Source organism: Plectropomus leopardus, chromosome 17 (assembly GCF_008729295.1).
Source record: "Plectropomus leopardus isolate mb chromosome 17, YSFRI_Pleo_2.0, whole genome shotgun sequence".
Lineage (NCBI taxonomy): Eukaryota > Metazoa > Chordata > Actinopteri > Perciformes > Serranidae > Plectropomus > Plectropomus leopardus.
Genome location: NC_056479.1, coordinates 26,802,597 through 26,827,975, shown reverse-complemented (window position 1 = coordinate 26,827,975; position 25,379 = coordinate 26,802,597). Strand labels below are relative to the sequence as shown.

The 25,379-nt window shown below is 39.0% G+C and overlaps 1 protein-coding gene across 1 annotated transcript in view; it reads right to left on the bottom strand.

Annotated features, from left to right (window-relative positions):
* The window catches only part of LOC121957230 (meiosis inhibitor protein 1), an 81,283-nt gene that overhangs the window by 21,231 nt on the left and 34,673 nt on the right, over positions 1–25,379 (bottom strand). Inside the window, exons 16-26 of the mRNA XM_042505769.1 lie at positions 25,280–25,340; positions 24,516–24,613; positions 19,954–20,134; positions 18,182–18,332; positions 15,851–16,036; positions 15,496–15,624; positions 14,398–14,587; positions 6,868–6,984; positions 4,656–4,766; positions 1,436–1,641; positions 1,032–1,116 (exon numbers count right to left, since the gene is read on the bottom strand). Of these exons, the coding sequence (XP_042361703.1) occupies positions 1,032–1,116; positions 1,436–1,641; positions 4,656–4,766; positions 6,868–6,984; positions 14,398–14,587; positions 15,496–15,624; positions 15,851–16,036; positions 18,182–18,332; positions 19,954–20,134; positions 24,516–24,613; positions 25,280–25,340 (1,515 nt within the window). The remainder of the gene's footprint in view (positions 1–1,031; positions 1,117–1,435; positions 1,642–4,655; positions 4,767–6,867; positions 6,985–14,397; positions 14,588–15,495; positions 15,625–15,850; positions 16,037–18,181; positions 18,333–19,953; positions 20,135–24,515; positions 24,614–25,279; positions 25,341–25,379) is intronic.

Sequence of the window (25,379 nt, the reverse complement as noted above, 5' to 3'; positions counted from 1 at the left end):
AAAATTTGACAGACAAGGTCACAGCAACCTTGACCTTTGACCAACGACCATCACAATCTAATCAGTTCATTGTTGAGTTCAAGTGAAAGTTTATGCCAAATTTGAGGAAATTTCCTGAAGATGATCTGGAGATGTCGTGGTCATTAGAACGGGAATGGAGTCTGGGTGCCAAATTTGCAACATTGCGCTCACAAGAATGGGATAGAAACCCCAAAACCATAATGTCTCCGGCCACGCCTATCGTCGGCATGGAGGCATAATAAAATGTTAATACAATTTCTGTGCATATTTAACACAATGGCTCTGTGAGATTCACATCATGCATTGGGCCGATTATCGTGATCAAGGTCTATTTCTTCATCGTACATGTCTGCATTGTCAAATGAGTTTTTTGCACCAGGCTGCACGGGCTGCATAAGCACATGCATATTACATTTAATTGCACTATTTGACCATATAGAATGAATTCATTATTCAAACACAATGTGCTTCTAATAGTCACCAGAAAAGAAAATCAAAACAACAGCCACCATATGGGTCCCTTCTTACCAAAAAAATATGATTTCAGCTTTTATTCAAATAGCAAAAGTAATATCAGAAACTCAATTCTAAATTGGACTATATAAATTGATAAAAATGACCGAAAAATAATTTTCTGAGATGACAACAAGGCTCTATGTAAAAGGGATTGGATATTAATGCTGAATAGGTTGTCAGCTTTTACCCAGAGGCGTTATCTTAATTTGCAATATCAGTTTTGGCTCCTTGACTGTGACTGTGATTGCACTGGACAGTGTAAAATGGAGTAGCACAAAAAATATGAAGCTGAGAGGAGATTAAGAGAATGCACAAAATTGGGAGGACAAAAACAAAACGGGGCGAAAAGAGAAAACATGAGCAGTGCAAGTAGGCAACATTCGTCAGGTTACACACACAGTTATCTAAGCATTGCGCTTGCCCTGCTGATGAACTGCTATATTCTGTCTGCCAGGGCAAAAATAATCATCAATTGAAAAATCTGACTTTGTTACCCAGCAAGAGATTGTCTGTGTTTCTTTTCTGAACAAGGAGTCGCCGCACAGCTGCGTCCAGGCTCCAACTGACGCTCTTTTGGACCTTAAATAAAGAAGAAAAAGAGAGCGAAATAACAAGGGAGAGAGGGAAGTATCAGACGGATAACAAGATTACGACCAAATGTCTCATTGCTAGTGAGAATGTATTATCTCCACGGTGCCAGCACAGAGCAGAGAAGAAAGTGCATTGTTTTATAACACGGCCTTATGTGATATGCATCGAATGAATTTGTGTTTTATATTCTGCTTTCTGAATCTATGCTCTGCTTTACCGTATGTTCAGTGTCTTGCCCTTGACTGTGCCTTTACTGTGTTAAGTCCTTATAGGGAACTTGTGATAAGAGCAAAGCCGAACTGTGTACCTGAGCAGAGTGAACGTGCTGCAAGGTAATGAGGGAGGACAGGAGTAGATGGCTGCAGCACAGCAGGGCTGAGGGAGGACAGGCTGATGGAGAGAGGGATGGAGCAGAGGAGGAGGAGGAGGAGGAGGAGGAGGAGGAGGAGGAGGAGGAGAGGACCGTCTGCAGCTGGTCCATCAGTCCACTGTTGGAGAGCAGCATGGAGACAGCTGGGGAGGAGAAGGCACTATGTCATCACACTTTGATGGGCTTTCATGTCAGTGTGTGTGTGTGTGTGTGTGTGTGTGTGTGTGTGTGTGTGTGTGTGAGAGAGAATAGCAGTTGGTCTGGATGACTGCAGGGTGACGTGCTGCAGGCAACCACCCACAATTATGCACACACACACACACACAAACACAAACACACTTGTGAAGACTTTGGAACATTACTAATTGATACACTTGTTAAACTTAAAACACACACACACACACACACACACTCTGCATGCGAGTGCTAAAACACACACACACAATCACCCACTCACTTTCTTATCATGCTCTTGTTCTAATGAAGTCTGCCAACAGCCTTGACCAAAAGCACGGTTCACATATTCTTCTGATTTGACCTGAAAAAAAATGTGTCTACAGGTATCAGACACTAAAATTCAATGCTTTTTAAGACCTTTTCTCATATTTATTTATTTATTTTTACCAGTTTTAACACTGACTTTCTGGCCAAAAATCTTTTTCTTATTCAGACATTGCAGGTAAGTATAAATGTAAGTAGGATATATGTCTGAATATGGTTTTTAGAGTGAGTTAGGTAAATTAGTTTTTGCCAAAAGGTAAGTGCACATGTAAAGTAAGGATGGTATGGATTCTGTATCTGCAATATAGCTCCTCATCCTTTTATTCAGTGATCCATGATACATGTGCGCAACCAACACGTGTTGAATTTTGCAACTTGCACATTTTTTCTTTCTTTCTTGATGTTTCTATTGTCTGTTACGTGCCAGGTAAATATACATTCCTGCTAATTCCTGCATATTTACATTTGTATTTTATACTGATGTTCATTAATACACTGTGTCCCCCTCTAAATAAACATTAAATTAAATTAACATTAGAAATACGGACGTCATGCAGAAGAGCTTGGTTATTTTGACAAAAAGACATTAAAAGATGGATAATTAATACACTGAAGGACAACAGCACGTTTGTACTGCATGCAAAAATACAGCATTGGACTGACATTAAGTGGGTATTAGAAATGATAATAATTGAAATTCGCTTAATAAGTCGTTACGAGTTTAATCTCACATGTGAAATGTGATCGATTAATCAATAGGCTTTGCAAAGCAGTTAAGGTATATATGTTGCTGTGAGCTTTGATTGAAGGGAAAATGCATTTGGTATTGTTTGAAATAAGCTTTGTTTTAATGGTTTATTCAAATAATCGATTGATCAGTCATTCATTTTACCAATAGTTGATTAACGTGCTTAAAATTTGCAACCTTAGTGGGTATGCTTGTAAAGATGAGACTTGAAGGAAGATGAAGAACACATTTTCATTCAGATATCTTAAGGTCAAGAGGTGACTGGCACCAATAAACTCCTAAGGTCTGAAAAGTTTCATATAATACTTTAGATTAAAAACTCAGCCCGTTACTGCCTCTTAAAGAGAGTAATGTCAACCGGGAACACTGGCGCTCCTGCAAAGTAGAAATGAGGTCTAATATTTGTATAATTGAATTTAAGATTTTTTAAAAGACCTGCAGACACTCTGGAAAATGTGGAAATTGGGTTGTTGCATCAGCGGAAATTAACAGAATGCAAGGGAAAAGATTTTGCATAAGTGAAGTTATATGCACTACACTGGCCGCTACCCAGGACAATTGTAAGTACTAGAAAATGTATAATTACATATAATTTAAAGTTAGGAGGAATATGTTACCATTCATCATCAGCTGAACCGCCATCTAGCCTGAGGCTTGTATGTGTGAACTCTTCAGTGGTGATGAAGAAGCAGATGGTGAATGTAGGTATCCTACAGCAGAGGCAGTAATGCAATGCTCGGGGCATAATTAGCTTTGCTTCCCAATGATCTCCCTGCTCTCTGGCCACTAGCCTCACCTCATTTACTATAAACCAGCTCGTTGCTGACCTCTGCTGAGTTTTTTTTCCTGTTCAGGTAAATTATTTAGCTCATGATAAAATCAACGGCAATCAAAATGTCTTTTCAAATTATTTATGTCTTTAGTCAGTGTAACATGCCTTGATTTCCCCTGTTGATGGCAGCTCACAGCAACTGATTAAATCACGTCATATCATATTAATTCAGCTCCATAATGGAGTTATTTCTTTCATATTTTGTCTCCTTGGTTCTAATTTTGCATTGTCACAGTCAGAGCTGTAGTGATTAATCTATTAGTTGTCAATTGTCATTGATCATCAGTTTGAGGGTTTTTTTTCAGAAAAAAATGTTAAAATTTTCTGATTCTTAAATGTGAAATTTTTCAAGTACATTTACTCCTCTAAGACAATAAAATTAGTGTCTTAAGGATGAGGACAATACAAGAGATCTGAAATATTTAACTGACATCTTTCACCATTTTCTGATCTCTACTTAGTGATTTTTTTTACGTTTTCTTAAACAAAGATGACTTTTAAGACTTTTAGGTGACCAAGTCTGTTAAATTTATTTTTCTATTTTGTGCAAAAACAAAAAAAGAGTGTGTCCACCCCTCTGACATTTCTGTGTGTTTGAAATCTTTGAAATGAGTCCCGTGATGATGTTACTGTGTGGGTGTTTGCATGCTTGCATGTGTGGTTTTGTCTATGCGTTAAGAAGATTCAGGTTTGTAAAGGTGACAACTCACCCCGAGTGCTTGTCGTGCTTTTGTGTCAATGTGTGAGAAGCTCTCTGACTTGTCGACACAACTTTGAGAATATGCGACAATGTGCAGGACTGAGCTGCAGCCCTGAGTACCATTATGTTAAGATGTACAGTGGGTGTCAGTTTGTGTGCTTATTATTTCCTCCATGTATCTGAGCTGCACACTTGTCAAGGTCAGCCTCTCGCCACTGTCAGAACAGGGCGGAAGAAGAGACAAATTGAAACAGGGGGGACAGAGAAAGAAACAGGCAGAGGGTGAAGAGGCAGTGTGTGGAGGATGCCACATCGGGAGAAGGAAAAAAAAAGGGGAGACAGAGAGTGAGAGAGACGGGAAGAAAGCGCGTCTAACCTGTGTCAGTGCAGTGTGCAGGGGACAGACTCAGGCAGCAGTACAGGTAGCTGAGGGCTGGGAGCAGGCTTCCTGTGTCGCTGGGCTTCAACCTCCCTGCTATATTACTCACTGAGACAAACACACACACGCACACACAGTATTCAAGTCTGATGGCTCACTTAATATTTTATCTGCAGTGCTCTTAACCCTTTGAAAGCTGGATCGGCATCAGTTTTCTTGTATTTTGCCACAAACATTCAAATCTTTGAAACCCAAGCATATTGGTTTGCTTTTTTTTTTAAAACAGAAAAAGGCAGTGGGCAGTTTGACAAGAAATGTCTCACAAAACTGCAGAAAATTAGTAAAAGCTGACAAGAAAAAATGACCTAAAAATGAAAATACAGAGAGAGAGAATTAAAGAAAAATTAGGAAATAAATCCAGAAAATGATAATTATAATTATTACAACTATGCAAATAATATTTAGTTAATTTAGGTCGTTACTATGTTTTGTTTTGTTTTTTTTCTGGTAATTTTCATGCTTTTTTCTTTTTTTTTTTAAAGATTATTTTTGGACTTTTTTGCCTTTTTATTGGATGACAGGACAGGTACAGCATGAAAGAGGGAGAGAGAGGGGATAACATGCAGCAAAGGGCTGAGGCTGGAATCGAACCCACGGCTGCAGCGGCAAGGACATAGCCTCAACTGAGCCACTGGGGGCCCCATTTTCTTGTAATTTTAACTAATTTCTTGACAATATATTCAGTCAATGAGAGAAATAGAGACACAACATTTCAGACAGAAAAACGGTAGCACAATGAACATCACATCATGTCTCCAACCTGTCAATAAAGACTAATTTAATCTGATCTGCAATAAACATACAAGTGCTAAGTCACAGAGGGGATGAAGGGTGTTAATATCAAAAAGAAAAAAAACAAAACGAATGTGACTCTAACCGTAATATGCTCGGGGTTACAATTTGCCTGATCCGGCTCGTAAATTTCTGAACAGCGTTTTCATCTGCAGATAAGCAGCGAGCACTCCCCTGTTGATGAGGATATTAAATCAAAGATGAGTGATGCCTCCACTTAGGAAGAAATACAGGTGAATGCAGAGGGAGGTGAGATAAACCCAGCAGCACAAAAGACCATGTGTTGAATAGAAAGATATGTCTTAGTGCCATTACCAGATGATTATGTGTCTGTGGAGTAGAATGTAAGAGCCTGTGTGAGTGAGGCGCATACCGAGGAGGCTTTTCTGTATGCATGACTGCAAAGAACTGAATTGTATTGTGTGTCATGTTATGGCATTTCTGAGAGTCTGTTTGCGAAAGATCACGTCTGTGTGTGTGCCTGCAATGTGACAAAAATCCTCTTGAATCTGCCTCTAATGTAGACAATGTATGGGAACTGTGTGTGTAACAAAAGCTGTGACAAAATGTTCTTCAACAGCCTTTTTTTACATGATGAAGATAAGACACTGGTGAGCTAAAATTTAATTTTTAACAGTAAAAACTGTGATGAAATGTATGTTTTGTTTTTGTTGATGAGACGAGGCGAGACGGGACTAAGGGCTTTTTGTGCTCAGTGTTAAAGACGGAGATAAATGCAACCTTCTGTCCGTACTCTGTGTTTATTTATTTCCTATTTGTACATGGTTTATGTTCATACTCTGCGTTTATTTATTTTTTTCGTATTTGTACATGGTTTATGGAGGCTTACAAATATAGACAAAACAAGAGACACAAGAGATACGACCCCTGAGGACAAAGAAATTGTAATAATGGCAAAACAGAACAAATTACTGTAAAAGAGCTTAATGCTCAGTCAATTTTCCCTGAATAAAGAATGGTTGATGATGATGATGATGACGATGATGAATTGATAATATGTAATAAAATATAGTAATATATATAAGTGACAAGCAAGTTTTAGATATGTAGAAATTATTTGTAGTTTGTAGTAAAGATTTCTAAATGAAAGTTTAAGGCTTGACACAACCCCTCAAATTGATTCCAAATTAAATAGAGTTAAATAAAATATAATGACTTACTGTCAACGAAAAGTTGACTTAAATGTATTGAATTGTCGTTGACAAGTACTAGACTAAAACTATGATGGATAAACTAGCTGCCAAAATAAACACTGGTGTGTTTGTGTATGCTAACAGATGAGGGCTGTGGGGATTTACGCTCAGTATGACCTGCCGGCAGCTCCTTTTGACCTCACCGTGGTAGAGCAGCTTGACGTGTACTCCGTCGATCTTACTGTAGGAAGACGATGAAGGCGGGTCACTGGCCTGCGTCACACAAAGCAGCTTCAGCACCAGAGGGAGCGAGTTCACCGCTAAACAAAGTGAGAGAGTAGCAAAGTAAACACAAATGTGGAATAAAAAGAGCCAGGAGAGGCAGACAGGCAGATATATTTAAGTAAATATGAACAGAGTGAAAGTGCTGTGAAGGAGAGAGAAGATAAACTTTATAAGACAGTGAGAGAGTGCACAGAGACAAGTGTGTGTGTGTGTGTGTGTGTGTGTGTGTGTGTGTGTGTGTGTGTGAGTGAGAGAAAGAGAATGATGAGGGAGTATTGCAGGTAAGAGACTGCCTGACAAGCCTGAATTAGCATTTCACCTCGACACATTACTCAGGCTGAAACCCGATGTTCCAGAATAGTTTTCAGCAAAGCCAAAAGAGAGGACACTGACTACGTTTACATGCACACAAATCAATCTGTTATTTAGAATTTGATACATGATGTATTAACAGTAATGAAAACCCACCTAATGTGAATGTAATTATTAGCATTAGCATTATTTGAACATGTAAACAGCACATTTGGACAATGTGTCTTAGTTTTTATAGCACTATTTACATCGCATGGCCTCTTGCCTGTTTACGGTCAGCTTCGTGCGTTGTGCACAAACAAACCAACCAATTGCTTGCAAGGCTGGCGTAGAGATGCATGCCCAAAAGAGAAGTTTTAAACTTTATTAAAGACCTTTCTGACACTACTTAAAATGAGAGACTGCTGCATATTTACTCAAAGATTCTGACCCTTCTCACAAACTATTTAAAGAATATCAGCTTTTGCCATCATGCAGAAGATTGTAAGTCCCACAGGCTCAGTTGAACAGGTTGAGGGACTCATTTGTTTCTCAGTATGTCAGCCTAATAAATCAGATAATGGCTTCTAAGTATCTTGGGTCAAACACTGAGTGTAATAGACAATGAGCATTATGTTGCACTGCATCCACTTTTTATGGTGTTTTTACGATTTGTAGCATTTGTTGTGTGATTATGCTGTTTTGTTAATTCTTGTTTTGCATTTTTTTGTATTTATGTGAAACTGTCGATGTCCTGGGATGCAAGACAAATTACAGACATTTTTCTCTGACAGTAAAGCGAAATCACAACCAAATTGCGACCGTACTTGTGAGGTAACTTCACATCAAAATTGAAAATATCCAAGTTTCACTTTCAAGTTAACACTTAGATGTCAATTAAAAATGAACAGTAAGGTAAAGTGACACTGATAACACTCTCTGAGCTCACTGCTCTGCAAGCACAGAAAAAATCAACTAATGAGCAGGCTGGCAAACCAGGCCTTAGTCTAACGATGCGGTCTCACAGCGTGATCTTAATGAGTAAAGAGGGCAGATATAAGGGCATTGCGTGCATACAGGTGTCGAAGTACGTTACCTTGTCAAAGAGTGTTTCCCTCCTGTTAAAATTAAGTTTCCCGTGGCACTATCACCAGCAGCTCTCACAATGACATGACTACTAATAAATCTATCTCAATTGAGTATTTTTCCAAGGCCTTTTTATTGTCTAATGTGTATTTAAGACATTCTTAGACTTTTCAAGGATGTGCATTCATCCTGAAACAGATTTCTGGATAAGTGCAAATATCCCAAAGCCAACTTTTTAAAGAGATTGTTGAGGGAATAAAAGAGGGAGGCTGTGTTTGCACAATTAAACAAGTCTGCCACCAGTGGAAAACTTTGAAAAACTCTAGCTTAATAAGAAATTTGTCTTTCTCGGAGTGAAGGCGGAAACTGACATACCTTGTGCATATAAATATTGCTACTAGCCGAAGCACGCAGTGATCATCAAGAGGAGGCAAGAGAGGGAAGAAGTGAGCACATCTTACTCAGAAACAAACATGAAAAATACCATGCAAACTTTAAAATAACAATATTCTGAGTCTGAGTGTAGACTGCAGGGTTAAGGGTGAAAGAAAGACAGAGAAAAAAAAAGCGTGAAGATGTAGGTGAGGTGAAAGGAGACAAAGAGCAGGCGTTCTCTAACAGGAAATAGATCAGGCAGAACAGTCATCTACATACTTCTTTCACCCCTGTAGTGCATAACATTAAAATGTCGCCCCTTGGGATGCCGCTGCATTAGCAGCTAATATAAAGTATATATTAATGCAAATTACAGTGGGCTGAAGTAGAACGCGTGCGCGGATAACGGTCTGTAATCCCCACTGGGCTGGAGCTGAGCAGAAAGCAGGCAGAGGCTAACCACAGCAACAGTTTCTGAATCCCCAGCTGGCACGCTGGTGTTGTGCCCTTCAGCTGTGCTCATTAACCTGGTCAAGTATACAGACATAATAACACCATCTGGCAGACACCTCTGCCAAAAGCACCACATATGCAATCATGGAGCGGGCATTATGTCTGGGAATCGAACATGCCGGATCTTACTTGGAGAAGAAAGCACGATTCCACAGATTCTGCAGCAGACACTTAACAGTATGCAGAGCCGCTTTGTGTATCTGCATGTATACTGTATCTTATATGCAATTATATAATACATGATGTACATGATACTAACAAATCAACAAAAACCTACCAGTGTACTCAAAATGCTAACCTTCTTTCCCCTTTTCTTAATTCAGATCTAAATACTGAAGCTGAGGACACTATTGAAACAGACACACATTTTTCTTTTCTTAAGAAAACAGAAGAATACACAGCCTGTGTATGAGACTCACCTCATGCACACAAATACGACTGCCTGTTGAAACTGAATCAATACTATACACTTCATTCGGGAGAGTCAACTAGATAAACAAGCACCTCACTACTGACGGATGCTGAGAGGATTCGTCCTAACAGAGGATTAATGGTTCTCCCCTCCCAACATTAATCAGAGGCGACAAGTGTTCTGGGACTTGTTTTGCTGCTTCAATCCAATTTAAAAACACCAAAGTTTTAAGAGAGACTTTGTGATTACACTTCAGTAAAAACAAGTTTGCCTGGCAGAGCAGTTAAAGGGGAAACAATATGCTTATTTTAAAGGCTGTACTTGTATCTCAGGCTTTTACTACAATATGTTTACATGTATCAATGGTAAAAAAACACTTTATTTATCCTAATAATGTCTGTGCAGGAAGACCTGTATTCACCCTTCAAGCTTTTAACCCTTTAACAGTCACAAATGCCTTGACAAAAAATTATGCATGATAGACCGAAGAATGCAAAATGCATTCATTTATTAAGAAAAACAAATCCCAGTATAATGCATTGTAGATATGCAAAAATAAATGCAATACAAAATAACACTGAAAATAAAAGTAACTTCACACAATAAACACATAATAATAAATAAACAAAAATAAATAGATACCAATAAAAATAAATCTGGTAAAAAAAAAAAGCAGGACTACAGCAGGACCAATAAAAGCCTTTCAACACAACCGGACATATTTCTGCAGGAATATAATCCAAAACCAGGAATAAATGACCAAAATCAGCAACCAAGACTACATATTTCCCTGACATGTTGCTATGAGGAGCAGTGTATAAATTGTAAACACTTGCACTAGTGTGACTGACCATATAAAGAAACCCATCACGATCTGCTGTCAACTTGTGGAAAAAGTAGAAAAAGCCATTGAAAACAGAGCATTCATCCCTCATTGTAATATTAAATATTTGACAGAAAACAGGTCCTCTTTAAAATAAATAATGCCACATATAAGCTAACCTTAGTGTGCAACTATGATATAAAAGTAAATTCAGAAATGTCAACCATACTTTGTGACAAATGAGTCGTCGCTCAAGTATAAATTTAATCCAACACGAACTTTTCTTGTGTTGCTCTGTGAAAAGTGTCCTTGAGTAAGACAATGAATAGTTATAGTTATAGTTTTTTGGGAACATTTTTCATATTTGATCATTGACAGAGTAAAACAAAAAAAACATTTATTGTGACTCAACAGGTGCAGTATGAGCAGAAATTTACAGTCTCTTAATGTGAGCATAATCATTCCACCTTTATTTTTGTCGTTATAATGCAGTGCAGTTTGAATGGTTCTTAGAGCCATCAGAACGAAAAAAACGCTGGCTGGGAGAACGGCCCAACAATCATAAATCGACATAGGTATTCTTTCAAATGATCCAGTATGTGAGAATAATTAAACTAAGTGCTCTCCATTATGTTGCAAAAGAGCATCGTGCCAAATGGACCTATTAATCTATGCACATTATGTTATAGATGTTTTACTGCAGTGTCTAGCAACTGTTATTTTCATATTGTTATTTAAATTCACTATTTAATTTGTCTGACTACTCAGACCAAGTTTGTGGACTGAGGAAGGATTAATATTTACATAATAGTTGGAGGATTTCTCAGAATTCATACCTATACTTTTTATTTCAGTATTTATTGAGAAATTGAAAGCATGTGAGATAAACACAAACATATATTTTGGACATTATTATCTTTTTTTAAGCATGCTTTTGGTTTGCCAACAAAACAAGTTTGCAAAATTCAGTGGCAATTCTCAAACCTTAAATCACTCATATTTTATTTATTGCCATTATTTTCTACTGGGAAGACTTCAGACACGCAAGAGGTACTTCCAGTCTCTGCTGCCCCTTTTCACCTGCCAGCAATGTGTTGGGAAATACAGCCAAGCCAGATGCCCAAACTACAAAAAAAATATCGAGTAGCAAAATTTGGCACTGAAAACTTATATTTAAATCCTATTTTTATTTTATTTTTTTAGTTATTTTTATGGTAAACAATATGAAACACTGATGGAATTGACAAGTTTGCATGATTTAGTTAAGTAAAATGTGTATTTTAGGTATCAAAAACTTTGAACAATGAACCCCGTGTACTTCAAGTCTCCACAGAAATCTTGTGAGTTGCAGTATAAATTGGTTTCTTGTAATGTCTTTGTCTCATCCAATTTCTGTTGTGCGGCGTGTGAGGTGCACTGTGTTGTGGGAATTCTGTTGAGAAACATTAAACAAAAAACTTTTCTTAATCAAAACTAACTTTTCAGTCAATATGAAAAGATGGGCGTCTGAGACCAAACAGCCCAGGTGTGGCGGCTGCTGTTGGCTTTTTATGAAGCTGGATTTAATTAAGCGTCTCTTTCGGTGTTTGCTGTGTGGGGAGAAAAAAAGGACTGTCATGATGCATTTATTCTATCACATCTCACAGTGTAGTGGAGTCCACTGGGGAAACCTGTGAGTGAATGTATACCGTTAGTGTGTGTGGATGTGTTTGTACATCTGCCACATTATAAAGAGTAAACTCGAGGGAGTAAACACAAACATTTACCTCAATCTATCAACTCTAATTTACTGTATATCTGCTTTAATGTGATACAGCTGGGCATCAAACCAAATCAGTTGGCACTTGATACATGACTGTAAACGATGCACGCTGCAAAAAATCTTTGCAAATGTGGGTGACACTCTTATGTGAGGGTCTGGATGTATTACTGCAATGGTGAACTTTATGGCCCTAAGCCGTAAGAGTCAAAAACTGAGGCCCACTGCAAGACTCTGAAAACTTTTTTAAAAGACTAAAGTCTGACACCCTCTCACCTCTGAAGACAATTTAACTTTTTAGTCATATTTAATGAGATTTTGCAAAGACTGGGGATCTTGCAGGGTCCCTATTTGCAAGACTAAAACTAGATTCATTTCACAGTTATTTCTTAGTTTTGAATACAGTACATTTTATTTTCAGTATGTTACGTATTCATTGTTCATCTTAAAAAAAAGCACATTTCGTGACCCTATTATGTTTAAGGTACTATCCACACATACACTGCAGTCATATATAATTCACATGAGATATTGTTTCCCCACCCTCACAAATTTATATATACTTATTTCACACATACACACACACAAGACATGAACAAATACCCCTGGCTGATCCAAACCTACAGACACACACACACACACACATACATACATACATACATACAAACATACATACATACATATATATATATATATATATACACACAAAGGCACACACACGCAAACACACACCAACTACAAATCAGATCCTCCCTTTACAAAAATATGACATACTAGCAATTCCAGTGTCCACAAAAACACTTAACTCTGGAAACACAATATAAAAGGCGTCATATGACGACAGTATTCTCGTCAATTCAGCATCAATATAATCCAGAGATAAACTGTTTTTGCGTACAAACTTCGCCTCATCTCGCCACCAGCCTCCGTTGAGTTGGCTGCAATATTTTAGTCCGCGGAGACTGTGGGAATGAGAGGTGAACCATTTTAAAAATTAAGATTTCTCACTTAAAAAAAGGCTGGTTGGTGGATCAAATACAGATCAAATATTCCACAACTCAACCAGGTTCTCATCCTTTTCGGCAGCACAGGAGAGCCGAGACTTGTTCACATTCATGAGCCTCCCCAGAGTCTCCGTCATGTTTACAGTCTACTCAGTTTGCAGATTATTTTGGGTCCTGGAGAGAGCGCAGCTATTGGTTGTTAACAATGGTTATTGAACTTCTGTATTTGCATGAGCCAAGACTAAAAACATACAAAAATAATAAACATCTTTCATTTTATTGAGGTAAAACTCTCATGATCTTATTCTGACACTGGAAATTTATCGGCGACAGTGAAATGACTTTTAAAAGTCATTTTGTATAAGGATGGCGTCTGCTGAGAGGTTTGAAAACCTGAGAACTAGTTATATATTTTAGGTAGAATATTGAAAATTAACTCTTTAAAGTGTGTAACCTGTCAGCAAAGCAGAGGCCGATTAACATCAAAAGACTAAAAACATTCGACTGAACCATACAACCTCGTAAAATTGTCTGTCTTGTGCTTTAAACTGCAAGAAACAATACGTCTGAGCGTGTGTGATTATGCATTTATGTGTGCATGCATTGTTAATGTGGTATTTGATTCTACACAGATGAAATCAGCTGCAACAACAGAGAGGGAGGGGTCCCAGTGCAGTTTACTTTAAGAGTGTTTCGCTGTCAAAGGTTGGGACTTAACAACACATAATGGGACGACACATAATATATTCAAAGCTCCCTGATTACGGCACATTAATTTCAAATGAAAGAATCCATCCCTGTGCTGCAGGTGCATGAAGCTGTAAGCTGTTATAAATGTTTTATGCTGTGTGGTTCATCGCTGCATTTCCTATGAATTGCTCGTAGACGTGAAAATCAAAACCGCTGCTCCAGTTTTCATCACCTCTCTATGAAGCTTTACTGATAAAAAAACATCATCCGATTGATTTTGAACTTCAACAAATTCTTAAATTGTGAAACTACAGCACTACACTACATTTCATCTCATTAATTTTGTCCCATGGGATAGTTGCATTAAACGTATTTATTTGTTTTTTTTAAAGTTTTTCTTTGGGGATGCAACAGGCATTTCTATAATACTTCTATAAACTTAACATATAACTTACTTTCTGTGACACTCAGTTTCTGTGAGTTAATGTCTCTTACCATGCACAGTGTTTCCCTGTCCAAGTCCATGTCCCATGTTCTCCACACTCAGCCTCTGGAAAGCCTGCAACAGGGCCGGCCTCAGATTGCTGCACAAGTCAGCGTCATAGTCTCTTTGCGCACGCAGAAGAACTTCCAGAACATTCAGTGCTTGCTCTGCCAGCGGGGGCTCCCTGGTACAAACCATGTCCTGTAACCATACGGACAGACAAACACAGGGACAGACACGAGCTTAAGACAGAGTGATGTTATTGTCCTAACCCAGTGAGCCCAACCAGGTCTCAATACACTGGGGTCAAAACACTTTTTTTCTGTGTTCTGTTGCATGTAATTTACAAATGTAAGTTACAGTTACAAATTTACCATATTTTTTAGCTGCACCATTTTTTACTGCTCCATTTGGTGTATCTGTCCTTTCTTCACCTTGTCCACACATTCTATATAGTTCTAGGAACATTTTGAGCAGCTTCTCAGCAAAGCTAAGCTTGGTAGAGCTGGCGCCCCGTGTACAGAGGCTGTGTCATCGCCGCAGTGGCCCTGGGTTCGATTCCGGCCTCGGCCCTTTGCTACATGACATCCCCTCTCTTTCCCCCTTTCATGCTACAGCTGTCCTAGCTCTAACAAAGGCAAAAGCCAAAAACATATCTTAAAATAATAATAATATATGAAATAGAAGAAGTACTAAAATCTCATATGAACAGGTGTGTCCCTTGTAATCAGTGTAGTGACACATTTGGTACTGAAATGTACAAGTGTTTGTCAGGAATTATCTATTTAATTTTTATTTCCTGCGAAAAAGACATTTTCCTCCCATTTTAGTGGTATACACTTTATAATTTGACTTAGATAAAATCAGGCTCTGGTATTAGTGACTTCTTTGAAGTCATCCAGAAGGCCAGATTGGACCTTTTAGGGGGCCTGTTCTGGCCCACGGGCCATATGTTTGAAATTTGTGGATTTAAGACAAACTATGAGATCAAAGTGTTAATACTTGAAGCTTCAGGCTTAACAAATAGTTCTGCCTCTGTGTGAAACACCGCAGCACATCAGGCAGCATTTAAAAATATCTCAACTCTAATGTGTCTGTCTGGCTCTCACCAGGAGGGTCAGTATGACGGCCGGAAACTTCTCTATCAGAGTCAGGAGCTCCTTAGTTTCTGAGTCTGGCTGATCCTGCCTCTCCTCTGCAGGGCTCTCTCTCCTCTCCCCCGTCTCCTGTATCCCCGCCTGTACCCAGGAGTGAAACCCGACCAACTTTTTCATCAATTTTAATTTGTGAGAGTTCAAAGGGAATTAAAAAACACACTCAAATGCATCTGTAACATTTACTCGGTTAGGGTGAAATTAATAAGAGAGACTTGTTGGAGTGAAACAAGTTAAGCGTGTTCAATCAGAGAAGTAAAATTATTTATTGACGAATGCGTGTGAGCCTGAGATAGAAGTGTCCCCTCACCGTGGTCTGCTCTGCATCTGTGTGCTGTGCCTGCTTGGTCAACCAGTGTTCCAGGACCAGGGGCCCAAATTTCTCTGCGAGCTCGGGATATCGACAGATGAAGTGGAGGAGTGCAGGGTGGTGAGTGTAGAGGGAGGAGAAGCTTTGGCAGGAGTAGAGTGCTCTGCTGATGCAGTTCAAAGGAGCCTTGAGTAGGTTGGAAAAGAAACATTTAAAAAGCATTTTCTTTGAGATGAGCATACAAACACAAATTTAAAAGTTTCCACTTTAAAAACATTTTTTTTTATAAGAGCCCTCAGTCACAGTGGGGAATCTCCTGCGATTTATTGCTTATACATATTCATTGTCAACATAACAAAGTTTTGCCATGTATTTTTTCTTTGAACTAAATAAAAGAACATTATTTTGAGAAAATTCTATTTGCTCTGCTTTAGAGAAAAGGCTGAGCTATAATTAATATTCTTAGCGGCTGAGTGATGTAAAGCAGAATATGGATTTTACATCAAAAGAGGAAGATGAGCTGTCAAGCTTTGAGTACGCAGTGGTCTCCACATTAATGGTTTCTATATTAAACCATACAGAACTCCAGTGCGAGCTGTTCTACTCCTCTGTGCACAGGAAAAACAAGATGTTCAGCACCTTCCTCTTGATGAAATCTTGACACCTTAATGTTGCAGTGCGTGTAGGTAAACCCATCACACTGAATATGTCTTGAGGATTTTTCTTCACATTGTCAGAGTGACTCACTGAACAGAAAATACAATAGATGTTTAAAACTGAGGCAGACGACTTGCCTCAGCTGTCAAAGTATATTTTGGTGAGCACTGCAAAGAGCTAAAAGGTAAAACTGGTTTTAAAAATATTGAAACAAGGCAAATATACAAAATGTTTTGCAAGGTATGGAAAACTTCTGTGCCTGGATTTGTTCAGGGGTTTATAGAAGGAATCAAGAGAAGGGGAGGTTAATGAAAAAGAGAATTCAACATTTAGTACATAAACAAGGAGTAGCCAGCTCGGGGGGTTGGAAGAAAAATTTCTGCCCCTAAACCCCCAAATTTGGTGCCACATTCTAACACCATGAATCCTCACGTTAACTTGAAAGATCCAAATAGTGAAAAATGCCTTTTATCTACCATCACTCTCCATTAGCTGAGCTGTAGTCTGGTACCTGTAACCACACCAAAATAGACTATACAATATCTTTGAAATTTTTAATTGCTTGATCCTTCATTCGGAAATGGTCTCAGGAGTAAACTGTTGTCTAAACTGTCTAAACTGTTGTCCAACGATTGCCAAATCAATCTAAAACATCATGCAGGGCTCCCACAGGTTAAGGCAAGCTAGATTTAAGACGTATTCATAATTTTTTAATGCTACGCAGAATGAAATATAAGACCAAAAAACACAAACTGACAGCAATACTTGGAGATAGGGACAGTTTTGCCCAAATGTTTACTGTAACATTAATTATGTCGTTTTTGTTTCATTATGGGAACAAGGGTAGGACATATTTGGGAAATGCTTAGTGTTTGTTGGCAAGTTTTCTTGGCAATTTTGTGTTTCTTACTCTGCCTCGATTCCTATCGTGCCAAGCCTCATATGCATTGCCTTTCCTGGTTTACTTTGCCATGAAATTTCTTTGTTTAATAGCCAATTTTTGTTGAATTTGTACTCACCAGTGTTGTCAAGGGTACAGATTACTGAATTCAATGCCTTTTATCCCTCTGAGAACTGGGTAAAATTGTTCAAAAACATCAGAAGAAGGCAATGAGCAACTTAAGAAATGACCCAGAAATTGGCAAGAAATTAGAAAAAACTACACAAAATTTCCTGAAAATTAAAAAAGGGGAATAAAAATGTTAAAAATTCTGTAAAAAAAATTTTAAAAACTTCAAGGCCCTCAAAAGGGTTAAGGCTTTTTAAAACTCCGCCGGAAACCTATCATGGTATTATGAAAATAAATCAAATTTTCATTGCAGTGCTTTTTCAGCGCAGCATGATGCTGTGCACTGCTGTGCTGACACTTTGCTGAGCCTCACTGTTTATTATCTGCCTGTTTTATTATAGGTGTACTCCCTTAACACTCTTGCTACGCATACCTTAAAAAAACTATGCAAGAATATTTCATATTGACATAAAACATTAATCATTTTCATATAATTAAATATCTTGAAACTTAAAAAGGCCTTTTTTAAGCTGTTAACACTGTTTAAATTTTTTTTTTTAATTATTATTATAATATCTTGCTGCTGATGCTGTTTATCTGCTGTGATACTTTTGTAAGTTACAGAGTGTATTTTGATTTCTGTGCTGTGAACTGATCGGACTTACCCCGTCCAGATTGGGGCTCTTGTCCTGTGTCACAGCCAGCAGGTAGAGGGCAGAGCGGAGCACAGAGCGAGGCACCGCACAGCTGCCCTGCGCCTGCACGGAGTGCAACAGCCACACCACACTGGAGAACACCGTCTGGTCTGGGAGTAGTCTGGAACACACACACATACACACAAACAGTAATTGATGACATTAACTTCAGATATTACAAGTACACATATTTCACAGTGGTCAAATATTTACATTTTGATGTACACAAACACACAGACACACACATACTTGAATGTCAAACACACCTCAGCGGACACACTCAGTGTGAGGGTAATAAAGTGGACAAACACACGAACTGTGTGTGCAAAGCAGACCAAGTGCTTCAGGGGCATGTTGATGTCATAAACTTGCTATCTCTGTTTCTCATGCAAAAATACACACATACACAAACACAGACAGAATGTATACCAACGCACGGACACGCACGCACGTTCACAGACCCTCTCCCTGAACACCAATAAGCTGCACGCACTCAGCCCTCCCACGCTATGTAAATCTCTGGCCACAGCTTCCATTAATCTTGATGAGACCACACAGTGGTGGGGAGAGGCTTTCATCCCCTTCCCTGGGGGGGTAATACAGAGCTGAGGTTCCACAGAAGGACAGATTAAACTTTCCAAAGAGGCCGACGTATCTCTGAGGTCATAAAATATGTGCTTAAGAACACCCTGGATGGGCCGCAGTAATGCCGCAGCAGCAGGGGGAGAGCAGCATGCAGAATCCAGCTGGTTTCTTGATAGAGCCGTAATACGCTGATATGCCTCTGATTTTCTGATGATGTGACACAAGACATTGTCTGATATTTTGGTTAAAACTGTGATATGGCTCAAATGTTTCCTTTCTGCATTTCAGAAATGAACGCTAATTAATCGTGGTTCCCTTTGACTGGGTGTGTCATTGAGGGCCACAGAGGCTTTGTAACATGAATTTTCATACCATCAGCGTACTTCAAACCTCGTCAAGCAAAACTCGACCAGGTGGTCAGACGCAAACTGGGTAAGTCTACCTGTGACGGACTAATTAACTCACTTGCACAATTGATTGCAATGGACTGCAGGCCAGTTTCAGCGGTAGAGGACAACAAAGAGAATAAAACACTGATGATATAAAAAAATCTAAAACAAATATCTAGTCCCATATCAAAATATCAATATAAATGGACATTTTGCCCTGTCAAGCCATGTTAAAATGTAATATTTGCCTCTCTCAGTGTTTTCAAGATATACTTATAAGTTTATTCTCAGAGAAAACTGGAGCACAGACTAGTGTTGCAGGCGGCTGGCTGCCAGTGCTGGTGTTGAGTACAGAGAGGTTGGGTGACATTTTACTCTTTATATTGATTCTCTGAGCACATCAAACTATGCTCTCCCTTCTTACAAAACCACTCTGCAGCAGTAACAGGCACAAGTGCTTAGACTTTGTATCAGAAAAATGCTTTTTACTGATGCTGAAATATTTATTGGTTCATTTCAGAACCACAAAAAAATACCAGCTCAGAACATCAGATTTTTTCACCACTCAATTTAAAATTCAACCAGTTCTCTCTCTAACAAGCAAAATGTTTGCAAAACCAAACGCTTTTATCCTTTTCCAATTCGTAGAAATAGTGCAACATTATGAATCCCCAGAGTGAATTATGCATGTCTGCAATGTGAGTAAAGTAGGTGTTTTGTGCTTATTCATGTTTTTTCAGACTTTGTGCGTGCACTGTTTGGTACTACCTGTCTCCTTGCTGCAGGGCAAGGTGTAACATTATCACCAGACAGTACTGGGTGGCCCTTGGTCCTTTATATTCACACAGCTGGAGGCCCGGGTCCTCACACAGCAGAGAGGGCCAGTCTGACAGACGATAACACAGAGAGGGAAGGTTGCACAGCAGCAGATTCTCCACCTCCTCAACATCTGTTGGACAAGCAAGAAATGAAACAGAAAGGAAAATGGTTTAATCCTCGATGCTAGAAACAAGTACAGGAGAGAGTTACAAAGAGAGGGCAAGAAAGAGGAAATAATACACGTAAAACACCACAGAAGAGACCCTGTGGCCTCATTTACAAAGGAACATTGTTCATCCGTTTTGTTTTTGTGACTACGGGCCAATCACATTTCTTATTTCTACCTCTACCCCTCATTTCCAAGTACACCTTTTTACCTCGAAACAGTGCTACAAGCATAGTGTTTGAAATCTTCGTATGAAACGGACAAACCTTCATGACCCTGACACGTCATCAGTAGTTGTCAAAAATTTGCATGTAAACAGACACATTTCAGGCAACAATGTTATTATCATTGTTACAAAATGACTACATAGACAACAAAAACACACAAAACTATAAAAAAAATGAAAAATTATCTCAAGAGACACAAAGCGACTACATTAACAACCAAAAAGACACAAAAACCAAAAAAACAGAGATAAAATTACCTCAAAAAGACACAAAATGACTACACTGACAACCTTAAAGACACGAAAGGACCACCCCCCCCAAAGCAAACTAGATAAAATTACCTCAAAGAAACACAAAACGACTATACAGACAACCACAAAGACACAAAATGACACCCTAAAAAAGGGATAAAATAACCACAGAGACATAAAAAGACTATATAGATGAGGAATATTTGGGCAGGGGCTTGCATTTGCATATCTGTGCCCGGGGGCCAATTGTCTTATTATCTGCCTCCGGGCAAGGGGTGTACTGTAATTGAGCCTAAAACCAGGCAAAAGCTAAGTTTCTGAAAAATGATCAGGGGTTGAAAATAAGTGGGGTTACACTGATGTCCCACGTTTCCAGTTATCTATGTTTTATTCAAACACAAAGCCAGTATCCATCATTAACCAAGCTATGGATGTCGTGCACGCTTAAATTTAATTTTTATAACTTTCTTTGAAAAGTCATATCATGTAAAAGTTTAAAAATGTGATTTCGTAAATGAGGTCCCTGAGGAATAGAAAGACGAGATGAAAAAGGCAGGCGAAATGATGGGTGTAGCACAAAAGGAACAGTGAGACGGAGAGTGAAACTGCAAGGGAGAGGTGCATGAAGACAAAAGACAACATGGTCGGTGCGAAAATTGTGTCAAGGAGGGTTTCCACCTTTTCAAAAAACAAGAGGACTGAAAGACTGGGACATGAGGCAAATGAGAAAGATGTAAATAAACATTACTGTATACAATGCTAAGCGAGAAAAAAGACAGAAGATACAAAGAGAAGGGGAGATGTGAGGCACAGCAGAGAATTATATTCAGAAAAAGAGTCGGACTATCTGAACTGAGCCGTTGCCTCCATCTCTGGGAGGTCTTTAGGGAGCTGGAGAGAGAGAGTGGTGAGAGAAGGGAAAGGGGGAAGAAAATGAGGTGCAGCTTTTAAAGAAGTGAAAGAGAACAAGACAGAAAGAGACGGGGAAACCGAAAAGAGCACCACTGAAACATGGCACTGAATACAGAAAATGGTGCAGCCTCTTCAGGTCTGGAGAAAAACAGAATCGAGGAGTGGGGAAGCAAGCGACACCATATTCAGCACATGAGGGAGTCGTGGGGGAAAAGCAGGGGCAGAGCAGAGAAAAGGATGACAAAGAAGGCACGAGGAGATGTCAGACACGGATAGGGGTCACTGATGCATGACTACACAGAGGCTATAAAGCCACAGCACAGTCTGCAGGGAGAGAGACTACCAATCAGCCGGAGAGGAAAACAAAGCAAAGAAGGGAACAGGAGTTGAAGAAATACAGAAAGAGGAGGAGAGATAAATATAACAGGAGCGGGGAAAAGGGCGAGGTGGCCAAGGTTGCAGACCCAGAGAGCGCTGTGGTCCCCCCAGACCACAGTGAAGAAAGAGTAAGAAATAAATGGCAACGTTTAGAAAGCACAGAAAAATGAGAAGAAGGGCACCAGGCACCAATGAAGCTGTCACCTCCAGGGAGCTGAGAGGGGGGAGAGTAGAGGCAGAGAAGAATAGAAAGAAATCTCAAAGGGAGGACTGAGAGAAAGAGAAGAACACAGCTAAGGACAGACACATGAAGGAGATGAGAAGAGAACAACAGATGGGAGAAAGACAACAGACATACAAAGCAGGCTGCAGTGACATGTCGCCTCCTGCTCAAGTTTTTTTATCAACACAAAATAAGAGAACGAAGAGAAGAAACATTTTCTGCTATTATACACCTATTTAAAAAAATGACAATCAATTAGACAGTTATTAAATTAACCAAAAACCCAGTCAAAAAGATAAAATATGTTCGGATCTGTTTAACAAATAAGAAAATAACCAATAAATGAAATCTAGATAAAGAAAAATTATTGAAAATAAGCTGCTGAAAATGAAACTGAAACAGATAAGGATGATGAAAGGGAAAAAGGCAGACAAATAAAGGAACAAATGGGAGTCTGGTTCCACAGAAGCCATTATTCAAAGCCTCAAACACACAAACAAATACACACACAGCGTGCATGCAAACACACACCTACACACTCACTTGCACAACTCTTACATCTCATTACCTAAAAGAAATGTTTTGCTCAACTCTGGTCTCAATGTCACATCATGTCTCCGGGGAACAACTGCAGTTTGCAGTAAAACATCTCTTACATTTCATTTTAGGGGATGTTACGGGGATGTGGAAAGGAATTAGGAGCAAAACGGTACTAGGTGTTAGCATTTGTGTTTACTCACTTACAACTTTCCTTTCATATCATTTACTGCAGTCTAACACAGTCAGAAGCAATGCCGCTTTAATTGGAGGCATTATCTGAGTCGTCACACAAAGAGCATTGGCATTTAAGAGACTTCATCTCTTTCACACAGCAACTGAGAACCAGCAAGCTGTTCATTGTTCAATTCAAGGCCATTTCACTCATTCAATGTGTTTACAGTAAACACGTCTTGGTATCATTCTTTTAATTCTTGCTCGAGCTATTCTTTGGTGCGTTTGCAAACACCTTTTCTGAAATGGCATCATCAGCTTGTGTGCTGCTCTGAACAAGGTTTGCTTAACTCAAGAAAAAAGCAAATCTATTAGGGATGGATCTTGTTTAAAGTTATTGATGTTTAAGGTAAATGAAAAAACAGAGGGAGAGGGTGTAGGAAAAAGAGAGAGAAACTAAGCATACACTAAATTGTATCTGTCAGTTAAAGCCAGTGATTCCTGAGAAATAAATGCATTTTTCTCCATAAATTCAAAATTTTCTTTGATTCTTTAAAACACCTAGTAACTGCCACATAAAGTCAGCCTCTTAACAGATATTGAAAATGTGACAGAATCCCCACACATAACAGCATATAATAGTAAAATCAGCAGTTTTGTTTCTTTAGTGTGTTGAGAGCAACGATTTTGCCAAAAACAGAACACCACGCGCTAACAGACTGCACTCGCGGAGTCCCTACGGTCTGAAGCGGAAATCTGGCAAATCTCTTCCAATCAAAAAAAAACTCAAGAGTAAGTAAACAAACATGACAATGGAAAGGAGTGTTACGGATGTTGTGCAATAAAACAACATTTCTATGTCAAAAAAACAAATGAACAAGACAAACTTGGATATATATCTTATGTTTGATTACCTCCAACTCCACTATAACTCAAACAGAACTCAAAATCTGCCATTTCGGAGAAACGCACTGTCGGAGATCCAGGCTGTCGGATATAATCATGATGCTAACATCTGTTAAAGCACAACAAAGTAATTCCCATTATGTGCTATCACTGAGCTCACAGACTAAACGCCAGTAAATCGCCACATGGTTGTTGACAGTATATATATATATATAATATATATATATATATATATATATTATTATTATTTTCTTCATGTTTATTGCATTTTTTCCCATATAAATACAGAACACAGAACAGCTCAGACATGACATGACGACAAAAAAAGGATAGAAAAAAGACAAAGAATAAAATAAAATAAAAAATGTATAAATGTGAATATGAATATAGTGAGCATGTGGATGTTTTGCCACAGCAAAAGTACAATGACTTGCGAAATCCCTGTAATACTGAAGAACAGTGTAGGTCCAATGAGAACCAAGTAAGAATCCCAGGCTTTATAGGAAGACACTGAGTTATATTTTAGATGTTGATTTAGACAAATCAAAAGACCAGACCTTATTTACTCATAACAAACAGCTTTTACAAAGCATTATCAACAGTTCTGTTCAACACTTCAGCTGACATCATTGCTGGGAAACTGACAGGAACAACAGAGTTTACAGGGGCGTCATGTAGCTCTGTCTGTGGTGCAAGAGTGTGCGCGCGTGTGTGTGTGTGTGTGTGTATTTGCATACCATACTGGCAGGAGCCAGAAGCAGGGTCTGACTGGGAAAGCAGACACACACTGAGTTTCTGTAGAAAACCACAGCAAGATGTATTCAGGTTTGGGTGCCTGAAAAAAAATGGTAAGAGGGAGAAATACAGAGTCAAAGAAAATCTGCACGAAAACATAGAAAAGACAGAGAGAGAGAGAGAGAGCAGGATATAAAGAAAGAACGAGGGTATCTGAGACAAACAGAGCACAAATCCTCCATAATGCACGGTCAAAACAGTCAGGAGTGAACTGAGAGACATAGGACAGGATGTGCCTTGACTAAGTCTTTTCAAATATGAAACCCAAGCGCGGCATGGTTCAGTTTCATTACAGCTCAGAGCAGGGGGGCCTAAAGCCTACTGAGTCAACCACGTCCATGACCACAAAAACATACACACTCTAACACACACACAAACGCAAACGCACATATGCTTTCACATATGCAATCTAAACACACACAGCAATCTTTGAAGCTGCAGATCTGTTGCTCTGAGACAGACACGCTGCTGAGACGACTCGCTTATTGGAAGAAAAAAAGTAGATGGATTGACTCAGAAATGACAGATGCCTCCGTCAAATTATCTGTCTCATTGTTCAATGTGCTCCGACAGTGAAAGATAATAAGAACTCAACTTTCTGAGCCACCGTGGTTTAACACACACACTCAGTTACACTTTATAGACAGCAGTGCTTTGTTAATTGCTGTGTGTGTGTGTGTCCTCAGGTTATCCTGTTACACTGTACCTGTTCCCTGCACAGAGGAGCCCTTTGTGTTCCAGAGCCAGCCGGTAGAAACCTGAGGACGCTGCAGGGAAGAGGAGGTGAAGAGGAGAATAAAGTAAGG